General features: G+C 39.6%; 1 protein-coding gene across 1 annotated transcript in view; it reads right to left on the bottom strand.

The window, feature by feature from the left end:
- Positions 1-17,979, bottom strand: part of LOC136694501 (A disintegrin and metalloproteinase with thrombospondin motifs 20) — a 79,110-nt gene extending 61,131 nt beyond the window's left edge. Inside the window, exons 1-3 of the mRNA XM_066668119.1 lie at positions 17,883-17,979; positions 16,352-16,704; positions 8,888-9,050 (exon numbers count right to left, since the gene is read on the bottom strand). Coding sequence (XP_066524216.1) covers positions 8,888-9,050; positions 16,352-16,704; positions 17,883-17,973 — 607 coding nt within the window. The 5' untranslated portion in view covers positions 17,974-17,979. The remainder of the gene's footprint in view (positions 1-8,887; positions 9,051-16,351; positions 16,705-17,882) is intronic.
- Positions 17,980-21,138: the final 3,159 nt, after the last annotated feature.

The raw sequence follows: 21,138 nt of genomic DNA, 5'->3' as shown, positions 1-21,138 counted from the left end.
TACAGAAGTATTTGCTTTATATATCTGTTGTTTCATGTTTCTAGGATGTATAGTATTACTATGCTGACATTAACATGAACATAGTGACTGATCTAATTAAAACAAATATTCAACGTTCACTGTTCATTTTCAGTGAGCTCACACTGACTGATATGCATTTTTCAGCATTTTACACTTGTAAAACACCTTTTTAAAGGTCTAGCACAATAACATTTATTTAAAATTTTGTTGTAGTACTGCCTGGATAACACAATGAATGTCAGCTCTGTAGTCATAACAGTGAGAATGATTGCCCCACTTGAAAACTGGGCAAGCTCATATACTGTTGCTAAATCATGTTCCCTCATTCTCTTGTCTTCTCTCTCTGCCTGAGGAATGAGCAGCACGTGGACAGCAGAACATGGTGGATTCTTCAGCAATGACAGCAAGGGTGCAAAGGGAAACTACCCTGAAGGCAAGCTGAAGGATAAGTACATTGCGCATGTTGATCTAGTGTTAGCTTGGTCATGTCCTCTTCTTTTGTTCATAAGAGTTTCCACTTCACTGTCCAATGAAATCTAAGCTCCAGTACACACTCCAGAATTATTCTACTGTTAAGTTACTCTGACATTTACTTTGGTTAAACCCAATGTTTCATCAAAAGTGTATACACAGATGAGCTATAACAATACCACCCGCTCCTTGTTCCTACATTCACTGTCCATCCTCTCACCTCCACAGGCCATACATACGCAATTTGTAGTTCTACAATTACATGATTAATCTGTTGCTCTGCACACTTTGTTAGCCCCTTTCTCCCTGTTCTTCAATGCTCTGGACCTCCACAGAGCAACAAAGCAGGTATGATTTGGGTGGTGGATCATTTTCAGAGCTGCAGTGTGTCATCCACGTGTACCTAAGGCATACCAAGGCATATAAAACGGCATTAACTAAGGCTAAGTTATGGCAACAGACAGCCATTCTCAAACAAACACCCACATAAAAATATTTGGCATTATCCATCCTGAACGCCCTAATGACTATCACACTTGAAAACATGAAAACATAAATTAAAATGGTGCTTCAAATTAATTACTGAACATGAGTCAATAATCAGTAATTTGGTACTACAAGCAAGGCTGATGGATGTTTAGGATTATACAGTTTAAAAAACAACATTTTAAATCCACTTGTGTATCCTATTATATAGTGATATATAGCAAGGTTTCTGAGCTGCATTACTACTGATAAAGGGTCAAATAAATACACACACTCTCCCAGCACCCAGGGTGCAGTTAGGGGTTAGGTGCCTTGCTGCCACATGTGTGACCCTATCAGCAATATTACAGGTATAGGCAGCTCACCTGTTACCATCTGAAAGATGTGATCATGCAAACCAGGCCTGTCACAACAACATTATTTACGTAAGACCAAAATACCCAGACAGTGGACAGCACTGCGTGGACAGCAGGAAATAGACCTGGAATTTGTCATGGGAATTTGCAACACTGTCTTCCATGATCACAACAGGGTGAAATCACAAGGTCTGTCTGTATACTGACCTGGCTAATTTAGTCATAGAAAAGCTATCTGGACATGACTGCCTCACTGCAAACAAATGGACCTCAAAGTTACCAATCACCAAGTTTTCTGCAGTGAGGTTTGGATTTGAGACACTTTCAATATTTAAAAAAATAAAATCACAGAACCACATAAGGAATTTCACGTTTATTTCATATACGTCCTATTATACTGCTATAAGTATAGGGTTCCAGCTAAGGACAAAGCAGGAACAGCATCAAAGGACCCACCCACTGATTGAACTAACAGCCCTGCCCCCTCAGAAAAACAGCCTTGGCCCAAATAGTCACGTACTCTCAGGCAAACCAGCAAGTGACCCCAAAACAAAAGGAGAGGATGAGGTCACCATCAAATGAGCGCTTGCTTTCTCTCACTTGAAAGGATTCGGGAACACACTTGCAACAGGCGGACTCAGTCCAGTGGCTAGAACATGCAAAAGGCCATTTCTTCCATGGAAACTAACCCACTGAATGCAGCAACACCCCCCCAAGCACTTTTAGCCAAGCACTTCCCACAGAAAGTTGACTGAAAGTTAACCACAGGGAGTGTGAGCTGAGGTCAAGGCCTTGTAGTGTCTGCTGAACCTGTCACTCCTGACTGAGCTAAGATGTTTCTGTGATTAGCCCAACATCTAAAAGCTGGACTACCGTTTAAGAAGGTCTAAAATGGTCTTGTCATGTAAGTGTTTAGCACTTGACATCTGTCTAATGGATTGTATTTCCCAACAAAGTTACAATACCAGCCAGAATACTCATTTCCCAACTCTTGTGAGCACAATACTACACAAAACAGGGATATATATTTACCCTGCTTTTATAGTCAGTTCTCTACCACAGAAGTTAATCAGTGGCCCTTCTCCTCAGCAAATACAAAGAGACAACACACTATGAAAATTTGTTAACCTTCCCAGCCCATTTTGAACAGTTAACAACAAACTACTAAACCAACAAATCAAATTTGACTGAACTTTGAGCACCATAGGAACTTGAGGAAAAAGTGGGAAACCTCTACATGAGCAGAGAAATTACATGCCTGCTGATTTATTACTTTACTTTATTTGCTTTGAGAAGCTATTCCTGCTTGTAACACAGTATAAGCATTTCAGACATGGAAACTTTGTTATGCTAATCATTTTTTCCATGTTATTCTGATTAACCCTAGCGTATACTCTTATTATATTTCTTAGCAACAAAAAACATACTGTGCACAGACTACTACAAATTTACCTGTGTTCCTAGACATGACAAATATTTCAGTATCATCTCTTAAACCCTGTGCCACAAAAGCAGGTGGTCAGTGTTGTAAGATGTTTATATTATAAGATGCAGTCCTAGTAAATCAAACATCAATTCCAACTTCATTTTAGACACATATTGCACAGACTTGAATGTGTCTGTTAGAGGCTATACATTCTTGCTTAACTTCATATACACATATATCTTCCTCTACAGGCATGACACGCTATGTAAAGAAACCACCCCTATCCCATGCAGCCCTCATGAAATCATCTCCTTCGTTGTAACAAAGAGAGTCACATGCTAGCCAGAAGAGAAAGATAACAACCTGCATGTTTCATTAGCACACTATAGTCATAGTAGCTCAGAAATTCATAGCGGACACATTTCTAGGAAACAACCTATTTAAAGTGAATGACTTTAAACAATTACTACAAGTGTTACAAAAACAGTTATTAATGCAGTCAATAAACAATTATCAGCACATCCAACTCACAGTACATTAAGACATTTTTACAGTGTTACAAGATGTTTTTCATATGTCATAGGAATTCCCATCTTAAGAGGCTGAGACAAACTGGAGCATACACTTTAAAAGCCCTTATTGGTACAAGTCCCTCAACACCACTCTAATGATGACAATAGCCATAATGCAATGCTAGAGATTCTGTTGACAGACTGATGATTAAGGAATCATAAGAGGATGATATGCTGAAATAACATTTTCCTTGCAGGTGTGCTCACTGGGGTATCTTTCTTGCAGAAGTTTTCCATGTATTACTGTATCATGTGCTGTATGTTGTCAATTTGCATTTAACGCACAATACATAAGCATGTACATATTTATATGGACATTAAGTCCCAAATAAAAGCATATTATATGAAGATGACATTATTAAAAAAAGGGGGCAGAGGACACCTGTGTCTGTAATCAGAAGGAACCACAAGAGGGAAGTGTGGCCAAAGAAAGACAAAGAAACAAACCAATAAATAAAAGCATGAACACAGGACCAGGAACCCTCTTTAAATATCCCCCCTATTACATTATCCCTATAAATAATAATAATAATAATAATAATAATAATAATAATAAATCTAAACAAATAGAAAACACTAGGACCCAAAATAACATGAACAGATCACAAAAAAAGAAGGGAAAATACCTAAAAGTCACCTTCCACAAAAGACAAAACACTTAATTAAAAATACTGTGTACAAGAACTAAGAAAAAACACAAGAAATTCTACACTTAATGAATCTACAACATACGCAACACAGAAAACTGAGCACACAATATATTCAAAAAACACTTCAGCAAATGTCCAAAAAACATGATAAGATACATTCCTAAGAACTATGACAAAACCTGGCAGGCAGACACCAGAGGGATACTGCCAGGTGAATTAGGGGTGCTGGCTGCCCTATTCTGGGCAAATCTCTTTGTTGTATTGGTCAAATTGGACTGTCTCTGTGCTACTGGAGCAGAAGCCAAAGGCGTTTGAGCAACAGAGAATGAAACTGGAAAGCAGTGTTCAGGCACGTGACAGACAGAGGCACTGGGTGCAGGCTGGACAGAAGTGCGGGGGGCAGGAACACGAGGAGTTGCACTGACATCTGCAAAAACAGGCGGGTCTCCTGTGTTCTCTGGAGCCCTGGGTGGTGCATGGAAACTCTGGACTTCAAATGAAGATGAGACAGAGATGGGACACGAAGCAACACGTCTCTTTGCTTTGGATCTTCTCCTAGAGCTCTTAAGAGTGGAACAAGGAAGTGACTCGCAAGTCGAACGAGGAATCAATGACTCACTGTGCTGAATCCCATGAACAGGGCCTTGTTTGTTGCTGTTCACCATAACTGCAACTCACTGATCACTGTGGCTAGACTTTCCTGAAGCTCCCTAAACCACTCACTCCACCTCAATGTATCTTTTTGTAGGCCGGTCATTCTGTCATGGTTTGGGTTTTGGTGAAGGAACACGAAGGCTGGACACACATGCAGAAGTGGATTTATTAGGATTTATTAACACAGAGAAACAAAACAAAGCTAGATTCCTCCAAAATGAGTAGAAATTGGGGACAAAATCTGACACACTGAATGATCAGCGGGGGAACACAACAGAGAGCACAGTTGAGAGCACTCATGACATGAGCAACACCTGTGTCTGTAATCAGAGGGAAGCACAGGAAGCATGAGGCATGGCCAAAGGAAGACAGAAACATGTATAAAAGCACATGGCTAAGAATCAAATAAAGAAACAAATAAATGCACCAACACAGGACCCCTCCTTACACTAACATTAACTCTTTGGCCTGCCCTACCTCTAAACCTCTACATCACTGTAGTGCCACACCCAAAGTGCCTCTCTCATTTTTAGCATATTTCAAAGCTGAACTTGGGTTGTAGTTAGCTGAAACCAGCTGAGTGCAATTACTCTTAAAAGGAACACTGTGTAATATTTTACCTTAAAATTACAGCTTCAAAATCACTGCTGAGCTTCTCTGACTTGTAATAGGGAGAATAGAGCCTCTGTCACTGTTACTTTGGGCACAGCACTGCAGAAAGTGCATTATGTAACTTCTCAAGAAGGGTAGGGAACCACTCCCCTCTCCATCTCCATTGATTTTAGTCCAGTGCTGTAAAAATAAATTACACAATGGAGAGCCCCAACAGCAAAAAAAAACAAATCTTACATAGTGTTCCTTTAATGATATTATGTACTGTAGATGAAGAAGTCCCCAGGTTCTTTCATAGATTATGTTTAGCAAAATATGTGATTTGTTGCATTATTTGCCCATGCAGTTTTTCAGAATGAAAATAGCATCCCCAACAATGCTTCTGAAATACAGTGACAGTTATGTCACTGACCAGTTGCTAGTTAATTTTATTTGCATTTTAGTATCATTACACAACTTTACAAGTCTTTTGTTCCCTATCTCAAACTTCTTTAAACCTATGGCTGGCATCAAATTCAAAATGTGCGTTCATTTTTCAAAACAAAACAAACTCAGTTTCACCAGTTGAAATGTAATGTTTTCAGTTAAATATGAGATTTGAACATCTTTGCTCTCTGTTTTTAGTTACATTGTACCAAATTATTTGCAAATGGGCTTTGTACTTTCTTGCAAACACTTGAACATAATCTTGATGGAAGAAAGCAAATACTGGTCTCATACCAGCATACAGTATAAATGCAAATAAAAGGCAATTTGCGTGGCTTTCACTATAGTTCTGACAAATCAGGACATTTGGCACTTACAGCACTGCCCCTTTCACCTCTTACACTTTCCTTCTCTATCTCCCCATGCTCTCTTCTCTTCTGTCTCACATTTTCTCAGACACATTGAACAACTCTGATTTAAGACAAGACTCTTCTTTCAGGAAGGACATAAAGAATGGAGGGCATGGGCCATGAGATCACTGACCCTCACAAAGAACGCTTTTATTTCACTCTGCAACCTGCTGAGAGTTCTTAGAAAAAAAATACAGATTATAGCTCAGGTGCCGGTAACATTCACACATCACTTAGGCTACACACCCCTGAAGATAATGAACTACATATATGTAGAGGACTACAGCTGAGTATAACTTGCTTATGGTAAGGTATTCTGTGGAAGAACATTTTAATGGAAGTGTTATATGGGTCAGAGTTTATGTGAACTGGAATAGTTTAAATCTGTAGTGATATCTATTTATTCCCAATTTTTTAAATGCTTAAAAGTTGAGTTTTGCAGCAACGTACAGTACTGTGCAAAAGTTTCAGGCACCAGAGATTATGAGATTTAAAAAGATATTTATCTGAGCAATAAGTGTTTATTTGCTAAAAAACAAACAACAAATAATGCCCAACCAAATAGAATAAAACCAAATAGCATTATTCCAGTGAGTGTGATATTCTGTGTGTGAATGTGTTGGTTTAACTTTCTCCAAATCTCTCCTCGTGGCAGTCCGTATTATTTGAGGTGATCATCCAGTACCTAATTTTACCAGTTAATAAATAATGATTTTAAATAATGTGTGCTATTGATTTAACAAATTCAAGGAGAATCTGAATAAAACATTGTTCTTCAAACTCACTTCACGTGCTACTTTATTGAAAAACCAAAAATTATTTATATTCTTATTATTATTTTAGATTATTATTCTTTTGTATTTACTGTGATTATATATACCTTTTTTACCAGCACCATGCTTGCTGAGAAAGCATTAGTTTAAATATATATAATTATATTAGGTGCCTAAGATTTCTGCACAGTACTGTAGGTAGCGTTTATTTTTTTGTTTTTTTGTTTGCTTTTGGGGAGGTGTTGGGGTTATATTTGTTTTTTTACTTTTTTTAATGACTTGTTCAAAGGAAAAGCCATAGATTGCCTATTCTACTCAGGGCAAGAAAGATGTTTCACTGCTTTCTCACTTTTTATCTAGGCTTCTGGGACTTATTAACGACAGTCCAATCAAACCTCCTCTAAAAATATTCTCTTTTTGTGCCAGATACACTCTTTGGTATCCAAGTATTGCAAAAAAAATTCTCCTGTAGTACAATTAAAATCAAAGCACTAAGTAGTCCCATATTTATACAACACCACTTGGGCTGAGTGTGTGGCAAATGCTCTGAGTCAGTACTTTAAGTGCCTGGCACGGGTCACTGGCACAGACTTGCTGCCAGCACAAGAATGGTGAAACTGCTTGCAGAGACTGATGCAGGAGGCATCTCACTTACATTATTTTAAGAGAAAATGTGATTCAAATCAAGCTTCTTCATATTAATAATGCCTAAGAAAGATAACCTTCACGTGTGTTTTCTAAGAAAACCACACTCTTCAGAAAACCAAAAAGCTGCTGACATTGTCACTCAAGCAGCAGAAACATGAAATATTCTTCAAAGCATTGATTTATCTCAACATCTGCCCATTGACTACTGTTATCTGATAATGTCTGGATGCAGCATATGGGACATCTTCAAATGCTAGCGCTCATCTCTTTTAATCCTCCTGCATTGTGTATCTACTGCTTTTGATGTTGGCAGCAGGTCCTTTAGCTTCTCATTACTTTGCTCAGCCATTTCCTCCATTCATCCAAATGTGCAAAAGTGTAGACTTTCTTCTAAGCTTTCACTACATTGAAATGTTAGAAAAATGTACCCTTGAAAATATAGTATTACTGATCTGGATTGATACCAAAATCACCCATCGCCTGTTGGACTTCACATGTCATCACATGTCATCAAAGACAAACCTGTATAAACACTTAAAGCAAGTCCACCCCTATGAACCTTTTCAGGCAGCATGTTTGAAAACTTCGGGGGAGACGATCCAGATTGTCTGCACCACACACAGAGTGCTACAAAGAATAGGAAGCATATTAAGAAGGTATCTGTCTGGTCCGATGGGTCATTCAAACCACTCTCCGCTCTAACAGAGACAATGACCACAGCCTGGGCATAAAGAGTGACTTCAGACAACAAGCAAATCAAGCAGTCTCCACATACAAGATTTATAACGGAGGACATAAAGGCCGCCCACGAGGAGCATCAGCAGTGATCCTTTAAGACTCTTTTGCAGTGAACTTTGCAGGGTCACTTTTCTGGAGGGGGCCTCTCTACCACCAAAAGACCCAAGCCATAAAAATTCTAATTAAATGGGAGGCTTTGGGTGGGTTAGTTATTATAGCAGTGCCTCTAATTCTTCATGGCTGTTGCATGTTGTTAATTTACATCCCAGGAGGCTGATGCTTAAGAAACAATTTGCATGGTCCACAGCTTTATGGATGTGATTTTCTTTCATTAAAAAAAGAATTTCAATGACTTAAACCACAACGAAGCCATTAATCCTCTCACTATCATTGGAGCCAAAACGAGTGCTAATAAGCAAAGTGCAGATTTTTCAAATGCTATCTCTGAACAGGCAAAGCTGAAAATATTTTAGATGAAAATAATACTTCAAGCACACAGAAGTAAGACTAGTCAATTCAGTTTGTACAACTAACCATGACAACGCAATGAATAATGCTCACAATTTCACATGCTGTACTGTCTTATATTATACATTAAATCTATTTAAGCTCCAAAAGAAAACTGAGAGAGAACTGCTTGTTACCTGTAGATGCACATGGCTCAGACTCGTCTGTGACCGTTCTGTTCTTGCGCTCATGTTTGTAGACTAAATGGGGTTTGTTGTGTTCCTCTTCATCCTCATGACCATGAGCTCCCATAAGAGGTTCTAAGAAATATTCTCCACTGTGAGTTGTAAATGTACCAGTCTGCCAGGTCAAAGAAATGAAACAGAGCAAAAAAGGAATTTAAAATGAGCAAACTGTGCAAATATATATATATAACAAATGATAGATAGTATATAGATAGTATGCATACAATATACACATCTAACAGAATTTATATAAGGGCTTCATTCTTGCATTTTTACATATTTGCTAAGCAGTGGAAACACATACAGTACATACATGACAGCGAGGGCATGAAATACAGAACTAACATGACATATAATTGCCTACAATTAAAACATTTGATGATATTACATTAATATTACATAATTTTAAATAACACAATGCACAATGCTGTAAGTATATTCCAAATTATTTGGGGGATTAAGTGGAATATTATTGAAAACATAATTAAAAATCATACAAATGTAACTCTAAACAGTGCTTATCACCTTCAGTATAATCAGTGCAACCTGCAAATTATTGTCAATTAGCGGACATATATCTATGTTAGTGTATTAGTCGTACAGTTTAACAGTATAAAGAGAATATTCGATTATTTCATCTGAAAACACCAGCTACCTTTTACACTGGCTGAACATTTTATGATAAGTGGACCTATATATATTTATTATGTGAAAATCTCTTTTAGGTTAACCAATATTTTGGTTACAGCACTTGAAACATATAAATGTAGGTACATTAACTTATTGTAGAACACATACCTACATTGCATTCACATTTGCTTAAGTTCCGCAACACATTCTGTTATTACTGGTTTTCTTTCTATTTGACATCTGTAACTTGGCAAATAAACAGTCTGTATTAAATTAAACTTTAAAGCTGTCCAAAAATTAGTCTCTTTGCAGACCTGGCTCGCATTAAAATGCTGGTACTATTCTCCATGAAGAAAAAGTTAAACAATGTATTGCATTTCTTGCAATTTTCTGTCTTTACAGATGTTTACTATTTTTCTTGCCAAAAACATGGCCAGACGCATATATATAACTCGCCTTTTGCTTACAAGCATTTTGGAACAAAGAACATATGATGTAGCATAACTATCAATTGAATTTACATCTGCAAATGGTCAGACCTGCTTCTGGTTCTGGTTCTGAGTGGTTTGATTGATAGACATTTGTCTTTTGTATTGGAAAAATGAAATCCTGGAAAGCATGAGATGTGAAACCATGGAATGTTTCAGTTCAACATGATCTCACTCAGTCCTCGCGCAATGGTGTTTACATGGCAATTTCACATGCTCACTTTAACACAATCACTCTGAGGATATTTCCACTCACAGTGGAATTCTGTGGGGGAATTTTGACAGGAGAACCTTTTCTGATGCAGCCTTGGGGATGGAAAGATGACATAACTCAATGCATGTACATGCTGTAAAGACACGTACACTCTGACCATCACCAAAATGACTGACATGCACGTAAACAGGCAAGTTTAATCAAATTCTGGCCTGGTAAATGTAAGAAAAATGTGAGATTAACACAAAACCTGTAAACGAGCAAAACATGACATAATTTCTGTCCCAAAAGTGCAATGAAAGCACATTGATCCTTATTCATCCTGGATATATTTCTGTCAGTGTCTAATAGAGAAACAAAGCAGAAGTTCTTGTACCTGTTAATACAGAATTTAAATTGTGTGTAAAGGTTCACAGTCACCCAAGGCTGATTGATGTGTGAAGGGGTGAAGGGGTCAGCACTGGCACACAGCAAAATGTTATATGCTGTGTCTTCTTAAAATTTTCAGTCACAGGCTTTTTTGTTTTGTTATTGTGATGGTATGAATGCATAAGACACAGCAGTGCTGCTGTTTACAAACATCTGTGTCACCTCTAGACTGGGAATAGTCCACCAACCTAAAATATTCAACCAACAGCATGCTGTGTCCACTTATGAAGGACCATTGTACAAACAATACAAACTGTGCAGTGACAGATGAGCTATTGTCTCTGACTCTACATCTACAAGGTGGGAAAACAAGATAGGGGCATCTAATAGGGTGGACACTAAGTGTACACAGTGTTTAAAAACTTGCACTAACACACTACCATGTCAGCTCACTATATTGCCAACATTTTGTGGACACCTGTTTATCTAACCTTTCTTCTATAATGAAGGCATAGTGTGCTCACCTTTGCTGCAGTAACAGCTTCTATTCTACGGACGTTTTATATTAGTTGTTTCTGTGAGGGTTTGATTGCATTCAGGTACTGAAGATGAATGATTAACTGATTAACTATTCCAGAGCATTTCATTTCATGCTTTTCATCTGAGACTCTACAAGCTGTGTACACAAAAATGTGTCTACATTCACAGTAATTGCAATGGGGGTTTACACAAGCATTTAGCCATATAGTGTAGGTGCCCTGCATCCTTAAAGGAAGTTAATGCATTTTGCATTTTTTGTCTTTGGTTGGAGAACAGGAGAATGTGGACATCAGATGTTAAGGTGTTAAGACAGGAGGAGTAAATGGAGAAGAAGAGTTGGCAGTGCATTGTTGCTGGGGTTAATGATAAGCTCTAGTTACATTGTATCCTCTGGCTGAAAGACTATGAGCATCTGTACTCAAGGCCATCAGAAAACATCTTGTACTCTGGGGTTATTAAGTCAAGGTGCAGACAGGGACTGTCAGCTGGGGCTTGAATGAGGCAGAGACATGGCTGCTATCACCTGATTTCATTACCAGAGAAGGGAGGATGATTTCTCAACTGACATGCAGACTCAGTGCACCTAAGGAGGTGAATAAAATGTGTAAAAAAAAAAAAAAGGAGAATTTAGTAAAAGTTTGTTTGTGCAACACTGTCTCATCCAACTCATCCTGAACAAACCTGAACAAATAAACCAAGTACACCCAAAATTGAGCTAAACATTTAAAAGATTAACTGCTGGTTTTGCAGCCACAATCCTTATATTTATAAAAGTAGCAAAATTCACAAGTACACAACCAGCTGCTGTTCAGGAATGAGTGCTGAAGCTTCAATTCAGCCTCTCCAGTACTCCATACTTCGCTCTAAACTAATATAACAGAGGTGGATGCTAAACAGACAACAGAGGAAACACATTTACTGATTAAGGCTCTTTAGAGTAAGTGCTGTTCTCAGATTTCAGTTAAGAAAGAGTCACTAGTGCTGTCCTTTAGCCTCTACAGATGTGGCTGCGGAGTGGCATGTAATCTCTGATGTGACCCGAGAAGGCTTACTTGAAAATACTTTTTATAATCAAGGTGATGGCCTCTGTTTTATTTGATTCCCATCCAAAAACAAGTAAACTCAATTTAATTTGCTTGACTTAAATTTGTAGAAAATATCCAAATAAGAAAAAATAAATCAACAAAACTACTACAAAAAGTAAGTGAACTGTATGACAATTCTGTGTTGGTGTATCATTTCCTGAAGAAAGGATAGGATTAAAATAAAATATCTACAGCACTGCTCTTAAAAGAAAACCTATCCTACCCCTTTTCAATATGTTAACAAGCCGTTTCTTAGGGTCTTAATAAAATGTCTGTAACATGCTTTGTTCAAGATATCTCAAGCATCAAAGTTTCAGCACCTGTTCCTTTATGTGAGAATGAAACACTGTTCACTTAAACCTGAGCACACAGCAATGAGTGTGTAAACAGATGCACTCATTTTTAACCATTTGTGCATGGCTTTCTTTCTTCTCCATTCTCATTTCTCCATTTTGCTCAATACTCCTCTTTCTTCATGCTCATTGTATTTGTATTTATCAAGTTAACCTTGTCGCTGTACTCACATAAATGTTATGTGACTGGAGAGACTTTAAAAAAAAAAAGTTGGGACAATTCTAAAGTGTCCCTCATTAATGCATTTGGGGCAGTGAACGCACACCTGGAGCGGTGGGCAGCTAACCCACATGCCTGGGGAGCAGTTGGGGTTAGGTGCCTAGCTGAAAGGTCTATCACTCCCTCCATCTCCAATTTCCCTGTTGGTTTTGGGAATTAAACCAGCAACTTTCCAGTTCCAAACCAACTTCTCCAACCATTGGGCCACGGCCCTTTTTGTGGGTTGGTACAAGCTCCAGATCCAGTTAATGTACAAATGCACTGAAAAGTTGAGCTTTTCATAATATGTCCCCTTCAAGGTGCTGAATAAAAATAATACATTAATTTATTCTTATATGTCTGTCAGCGCTTGTCCAGTTCAGGGTCGTGGTGGGTCCGAAGCCCACCCGGAATCACAGGGCACAAGGCAGAAACACACCCTGGAGGGGGCGCCAGTCCTTCACAGTGCAACACACACACACACACACACACACACATTCACTCACACCTACAGACACTTTTTGAGTCTCCAATCCCCCTACCAACGTGTGTTTTTGGACTGTGGGAGGAAACCGGAGCACCGGGAGGAAACCCACGTGGACACGGGGAGAACACATCAAACTCCTCATAGACAGTCACCCGGAGCGGGACTTTAAAATAATACAGTACTTGAGTAATACATTTCAAAAAGATCAATAACACAACTATTAAAAGGGCAAGATACAATTATGGGGAACTACAGTTTTCTGTTGTTTGTTTATGTTCAAAAGCTCAGTGACTTAAGGTAGAACAGTAGGTTTGAGGAGAAAAGCGACTGTTGTTTGTAGTCACTGAAGTTTAACCTGTCTGTAAGGTTTATTCACTGTTTGAATTACTACAGAAACTTGTTTGTAAACTTGAGTTGTTTAGTTTTGTAGCATTTTCGGCCATTAGCAGAAACAGACAGAGAGGACAGAGACACTGTTGTTGTTTTTTTTTTTTACAGATTTAGAGACATTAAACACATCAGACAGATTTCCAGCAAACAAGAAGACTGGAGTGCTAGCAAATGGTGAGAATACATTCCAAATGATTTAAAAAAGAATTTTTGAAGACAATTGTAAGTGTCACCTTTAAACCTTAAGGTTAAATAAGATTATGTCAACACAAACCTTGGTTACAAATTAAGGTAAACATTTCATTATACAACACTTCTTCAGGAAGCAATTTAACATGCTCAATGCTCAAACACAACCACTTAACTGAGAGACAATTTGTAATACTCAAGTCAGTTCTCTCTAAGGAAGCAGAGTGATGTATGACCTGCTGATTGCCTATGAGCTCATCATAGCTAAGTGTCTGTGGTCAGTTGGGCTCTACCACAGAACTGAGAAACTACACATTTATAGCTTTATGGCCCGCAGCAATGGGACTTCACAGACTCTCATTCACCAGTAATTTCAGCATGCCTGATCACCTTGCTAAGATAACTAATTAGAAAATGAGCCAATACAAATGAGTCATGAGTCATTATGAAACAGCACAAACATAGAACGGCCCAGTACAACTATCTACAATTACTCTGACCATGCAGCTAGTCCTCTAAACCCATTTAATTTAGATGCTGTCCCTGAATGATACTTCTTAAAGTTAAAAACTGATTTGTATGTATAAGGTTGAGAAGAAGTAAAGTGAATGCTCTTTCCAGAGTCTGTTCTCTCCTTACTGCTACAACAAGAGTGTAAGCATGCATATATTTTTTGCAGCTGTTAGTTTGGTGTTAGATTAGTTAATTCTTCATGTGAGCTCACGTTATCTTCAACAGGCACACTTGGAATTACATGATTCTCTCTACTCTATTTAATCATAAACACTTATATCTTTTGCTTTTGCAAAGACCCTCAGACTTCAGGCAAATAATCATCAACACCAGCTTGACGAATTCAGTGTGGCTCAGCTCAGCTGACATATACACCATCTGTGTAAAACCTAAGCAGTAAAATCCCTAATGTTGAATTCACCCTCTATTGTGTTCATTCAGGTCCAGCTGGATTTACATGAACACTGTCATTTTCATTCAACTTGATGCTCATTTTACAAATGTTAATACAACATCATTCTGCACACTTGACATCCATTATTCACTATAGATGTTTATACAGCATTATAAATATTCAGTAGACGCTCATCCAAACTCTAAACATGTTCATTCAAGGCTAGAAGATTGAGGATCAGGGTCCAGCAGACGTTGCTGATATTCCGGCTGTAAAACACCCACTAAACTTGACAATTAAGTGGTTAGTTGAATCAGGTGTGTTTGTGCAGGAACATCACCAAACTGTGCAGGACCCTGAGGAACAGACGTCTCCACTTCTACTGCTGCTATTCAGAGCGCTCACACAGCACTGTAAAGCACTCTTCAATCTATCCGTAATTCTAGGCCCCGAGGACATTTGATTTGCCCAACAAAATAGATACATTAACTTGTCCCACTAATCCAGTGAGAATATATGCATTGGTTACCTATACAACGTATTAAATCAGTTTCTTAAATTCCCATCCAGTGACAAGTATGTTTTTAAACTTGTTAACATGACTGTATGCATAAGCAGTTTTGATTTGAACATGCAAAGTGTGCAGATTCAGGCAGCCACAGTTTGTTACATCACAAAGCTAAGTGGATAAGTGGAGATAGAGGTGGTAATTGCATAATCACAGAGTCAAGGGTACTGAATGTTGGTGAATGTGTGAGTCCAGTTTGTCTCAGTCCAGTATGCTAGGCTTTCTCTCTCTGCTCATGGCAGAGAAATTACATCTGGAGTGTTATAGACAACAGAGAGACCTTCAAACATTGAAAGGCACAAACTGAGGTGAGGATATTGCTCTACTCCTGCTCCATAGGTGGGTAATATAGACTTATTTTTGCTGTTTCAGATTAAACATTTAAGTTGGAAATGTCTCCAAATTCAAGCTAACTGCATTATCAAAAGTGTTACAAAACTAAACAACTTGAGTTCCAAATGGATTTCTGTGGTAAAGTCAATAAAAACTTTCAGCCACATAAAAACATGAGTTGTATTTTTCCCTCAAACCTACCATTCAATGCAGGGCTTCTGAACATAAACAAACCAAGTGTTTCCTAAAATCGTAAACATCCACTTTAATGGGGGTTTTCTGTTTAGTTTTATAACTCTAGGCAGACACTTTTAAGCAGAGTAACTTATAGTTTCAGTCCCGTTACAGATGTAAGGTCACACAGTGCTAGGATTCTTGCCCAAAGGGTCATTGTTGTAGCATGGCATGGTTGCCCAAACTGTGAATTCAACTGCTCCAGCAACTTACATTATTTATGTGTGTATGGTTCAGTCTTCCACTCAATTGGGTCTATTGGATGTCTCCCTTCAGACGCCCCCCACCCCAAGACCAAAAATTTGGGCACCCTTTCTGTTAATCATACTCTGAGAAATGTGCAGTTTGAGAGCAGTGTTGTTCTTCTGAGAACAACTACACAACACGAGATTGTCTCTCTCTCTCACACTCACACACTTGCTCTACTCACCAATCCCGTACAGAGGCTGAAGACGGCTCGGTGCTCGCGCTTGCCATTCACGTGGCCCGTGAAGTAGCAGTGACGCAATTCGTGCTCATGCCCGCCAACCGCCCCCCGCCGCTCGCGCGCTCCCAGGTGCGTCACGGTGTAGGAGGGCGCGATGAAACTGGCGTCCGCGCTCAGGTTCAACATGAAGCGCTGACCGAACGCCTCGAGGCGGTAATGAGCGCGCGTCGCAGCCACGCCCCCCTCCGCGCTCCGCCGCCGCCTGAAGTGCTGCCGCCGCGGGAAACTCTCGCCGAATTCATTGACCCGCACCGGGGTCACGATCTCATAGGCGGAGAGCTGCTGGACAAGGCGCTCTGTGGGAAAGACACACTGCAGTCAGAGCGCTGTGGGCACATAGAGAGGCTACAGCAGACTGTAAGAGGGGCTCAGCCAGCACTCTCCAGGATTTACACCTGTATTGAGATGACTGTGCTTTGTGGCTATTGGATATAGAAACGTCTAGGTTTAATTTAGATAACGTTAGGAACTCAGGTGCGTCTAGAATTAGCCACAAGTCAAGTGTATTTACAGCACCGTTCACTTCACTGCTCGCCACAGTCAGTCTGGCTGCCTCACTCAGCATCGTCAGGGCCTTTTTAAGGTTATAATCCATACTGTACACTGTCTGAAAAAGTAAATATTTTAATTATATACATAATAATAATAAAAGTCCTGGAGATGGATTGGGATGTATGAAAACAACACATATATAAAATCTACAATTAATCTAAAATATTGTACAAAGAAAAAAAACTTCCCTACGTAAAAGTACTGACTGTACCCTTGAGTGCACCACAACACCGACAGTTTGTCTGAGTGTAGTCTGCTTACTCCCGCAAACACTTGGAAACGCAGTTGCTGTCTTTCAGTGCACATCTTTGGACAAGAGCTATGTGGATGGAGCTCAGTAGATGCAGTAGTGTATTCGCTCTTAAATCAAGAGCACACAGCACAGCATTTTATATCATCTCTGTTAGAACAAACATTTACTACTCCATTTGTGTTTTTTCAATGGGTGTTTGTTTGTTGACGTCATTCGGAAATAACGTTCCATGAGTATCAGAAGGGCATGCGTCACAAACGGTCCAAAGTGTAGGAATGAAATAGTGTTGATTTAACGTCCATTCAAAGTTACTAATGTATATTTTTCTTCTGTTGGTTTGTGAAGATGAATGTTTTGTTTTGACAGTTAAGTCTCAGAGGGCAAAGGTTAAATGGACGTGCCGGTCACTTACTGTGCTTCACTGTAAGAGACTAACCGTAATAACCGTGCAGGCTACTTAAGGCTATTAAAGCTACTACATTTGCTGCTGCCCACTCTGCTGCCTATATTTTCAGAGCGTTATTTTTATGCAGAGTGTGCACGCTCTCTCCTCTCCTGGGAAACTGTTACTACACCCCAACCACAAGTAGCCTAACACGTTGTTGGGTTCTGGAGCCAGAAGCTCCCTAACGCTCGTCCAGTTTCCCTCAGAGACCCCTCGCCCCGTACCTTGCTGTGGGTGCAGTGTGTGGGGCAGGGCGCCTCGGCTGAGCGCGGGGAGCTGACACACGAAGCCCAGCAGCCACACTGCGAAGCGCATGATGTCCTCCCTCCACCTCCACCTCCTCCTTCTCCTCCCCCTCCTCCTCCTCCTCCGTCGCCCGGCCGCTCAGGAGCTCCAGCAGCAGCTTGCGGAGTCTCTGTTATCGGCTGAAGTCTCCAAGCGCGCTCCCGTCATCGCATTCACTCACTTACTCTCTCTCTCACACACACCGGCGTAGTCCCGACAACGCGTGCTAGTCTACTACCACCGCCGAAACATTGCTGCTCGGTTCCTGCGCAAGAGCGGCGTCTAGGCAGAGGGGTCGGTGCTGCCAGCTCAACTTTTTTTCCTCTCGATATCCATAGGACCCCCCCTCCAACCGCCCCCTTCCCCTTAAACTCACAGCACTCACCGAGTGGAGCTGAGAGAACGCCCCTCAAAACTCCACAGCCAATAGCGAGATTGCAGCACTGCTGCTCAGTGCAACTCAGACCTGCGCTGCTTTAGCCACACAATCCAACACACACACACACTACCAGGCGACCAGCAGAGGGTCAAATGTGCACACAGTTTGTATAACCTTCATAGAAAATAAGGAATGATACTCCCCGGAGCAGCTGTACCAAAGCTAGTCAAAGGTCACCCTGCTCAGTGCCAGTGTCGGCAAGATCACTGCAATGATACAGCATTTAATGTGATGAACTGAAGTGGATTTGTAATCCATCATTCAGTGCCATCCTAATACTCACTTTAGTGTTTCAACATATGTGCTAATGCTAATTCCAGAGATGCACACTATATGTGGTATGACTTTGCTCTTATTATTTTTATTTTTCACTTTGGAAAAATAAACTACTGTCCCTGACTTTGCAGCTACAGGGTGGACCAACAGCAAAGGTGTGGCAAACAGAATGGAAAGTGAGTGAACACAGCATTTAAGTATTGCTGTGTCTGACCCACTTGTACCATTACAACACATACTAACACAGCACCACATCGTCAGTGTCACTGCAGCCCTCGTGGGGGTCCTGAACATTGAAATACATGTTAAAGGGGACTAAAAATGTAATTGTAGAAATACAAAGTTCACATATATAGTAAGTGGAGCTGGTAAAATGGGCAATGGGAGTGTACAAACAATACCATTTTAATGCTTTGGCTGATCGATGTATGTAATTAATTAACAAAGTTAACCGGGTACAACCAATCAAATTCTTCAAGGCACTATTGAGGTATTCAGCACCTAAAACACATTCAGTGACCTCTTTCAACTTTTTACATGAGCAAGGTGCCTATAGAAGCTGTAAATGCAATTTAATTCCACCCATGTGGGGGGCTTCATTAAGGAAATATTTAGAGATACCCTTGGGGGCATTATTTCAGCCAGATGTTGCTTTTTTATGAGAAGAACAATGTTGTGGTTTTCTTTTAAAAGTTGGTATATATGTCTGGAAATGTTTATGACAACATACAATGGCTGGGCCTTGTGATGAAAAAAAAAAAAACCTTGGAGAGTACGTACATGGGACTGGAGGCAAACCAGAAAACCACACACCTACAACTTGTGTTCTGGTGCTTAATGGCTGCAGAGTCTAAACTATTCTATCTAAACTTCAGTTACTCTTAGTCTGTGTTGTTGCATTGTGTCACTGAAAGACCAAATGTCATACTTAATTTTCATTATACAGCAAACTGTCAGAAACTCTTTGTGGAAAGTGTCAGTTTTGCAGTCTTTACAGCTTTACATGTCACCGTCATGTGGCTGTTCAGACTTGAGTGTGAGGAGTTTCGCATGTGAAGCTGCTTGTTGTTATCTGATGGAACACGCTACAGTTTCTCCACTCTTGACCGCTATGAGTTGAACCTCAACAGGACTCTAGGAAACAAAGAGAAAGGATTGTGGTTAGTGTTACAGCTAAGATACTCACTCCATATATGTATAACTAGGTTTTTCAATGAATATATTAGAGCTAGGAACCAAGCCCCAAATGGAAATATCATTCCTTTCCCATTATATCCATCAAGTTCATCATGAAGCAAATGTGATTATAGTAAAATGATCATAACTGATTTAATCAATTCACAGCACCATATTAGAATCAGTGTCCAAAAAAGATAAAGGCAACGGTATAGTTATTTAATATTCTTTAGTATATATATATATATAATATATATTTGATTTAAGTGTGTAACATTTCCATTTTTCTTTCAGATACATATCTACCTCATCCTGGTACATGAAGCAGTGTCAGTGCCTGCCACTGTTTCCGTGTAGAACCTGACAAGCACTCCACTATGCACACATGACTAGTGGGTATGGTTTTTTTTTTTTTTTTTTTTGGATGATTCAAACATTCTCTCTGGGGAACCTGCGTATGTGGCCTTTCCCACAGCAGTCCCTCCCCACTAACACTCTGTTATGGAGTGTCCATCCATCTGAAGTTAGACCTGCAGATGTGGAGGACGCTCTTAATGAAGAGAGAGGGTTTGAACACATGAGTGAACTGAAGGATGCACTTGTCCCAGCAGAGAGAGAGAGGGGGGGTGATTATGGGAAGAAAGTCCTATGTCATTCCAGCATATAAAAATACACGTGACCAAATGGTGGAATTAACATTTATTTGCTGTTTCTAATCATGCTACTTTTGCATGGAGTGCTGCTGTTAAGTTTACATTGACTTTGATGAGACTTCTATGTGAACGGATAAACAGAGCATTGGACAGGTCTATGTGTGAGTTGTTTACACAAGCTCCTGCTCCTCTCTACCTTCATCTACTCATCATTACACACATGCAACTATTTCACAGATTCATCTAGACTAAATGTTCTCATTTCATCATCATTTTTTTCCCAGAGAGAAGATATCTTACACCCTTGTGCTTTCTTCATCTTGGAGACAGTAGTCATGACAGTGAATTAAATCCAGAGGTGATATAATTTTTAAAAATCCAGGATATAATTCCAAGTCTCTGACTTCTTTAATCATCTCATCAGACTAATATCAGAAATGGCAGGCTGCTGAAACAAATGTCCAGGAAGGAGTTTTACATTCTGGACCTGAATTTTTCAGCTCGGAATGAATCTGAATCACACGTATGTACCCCTTGATGTGTTGCTCTGCATGCCTTTAAAAGAGAATGTTAGCAAATAATAGTCATGTTGTAGCACATGTGAAATTCATGACTGACACAGAGTGCTACAAAACATATGCCAGTTTTAAA

This window comes from Hoplias malabaricus, chromosome 4 (genome assembly GCF_029633855.1).
Source record: "Hoplias malabaricus isolate fHopMal1 chromosome 4, fHopMal1.hap1, whole genome shotgun sequence".
Classification (NCBI taxonomy): domain Eukaryota; kingdom Metazoa; phylum Chordata; class Actinopteri; order Characiformes; family Erythrinidae; genus Hoplias; species Hoplias malabaricus.
This window is presented reverse-complemented; position numbering and strand designations above follow the sequence as displayed.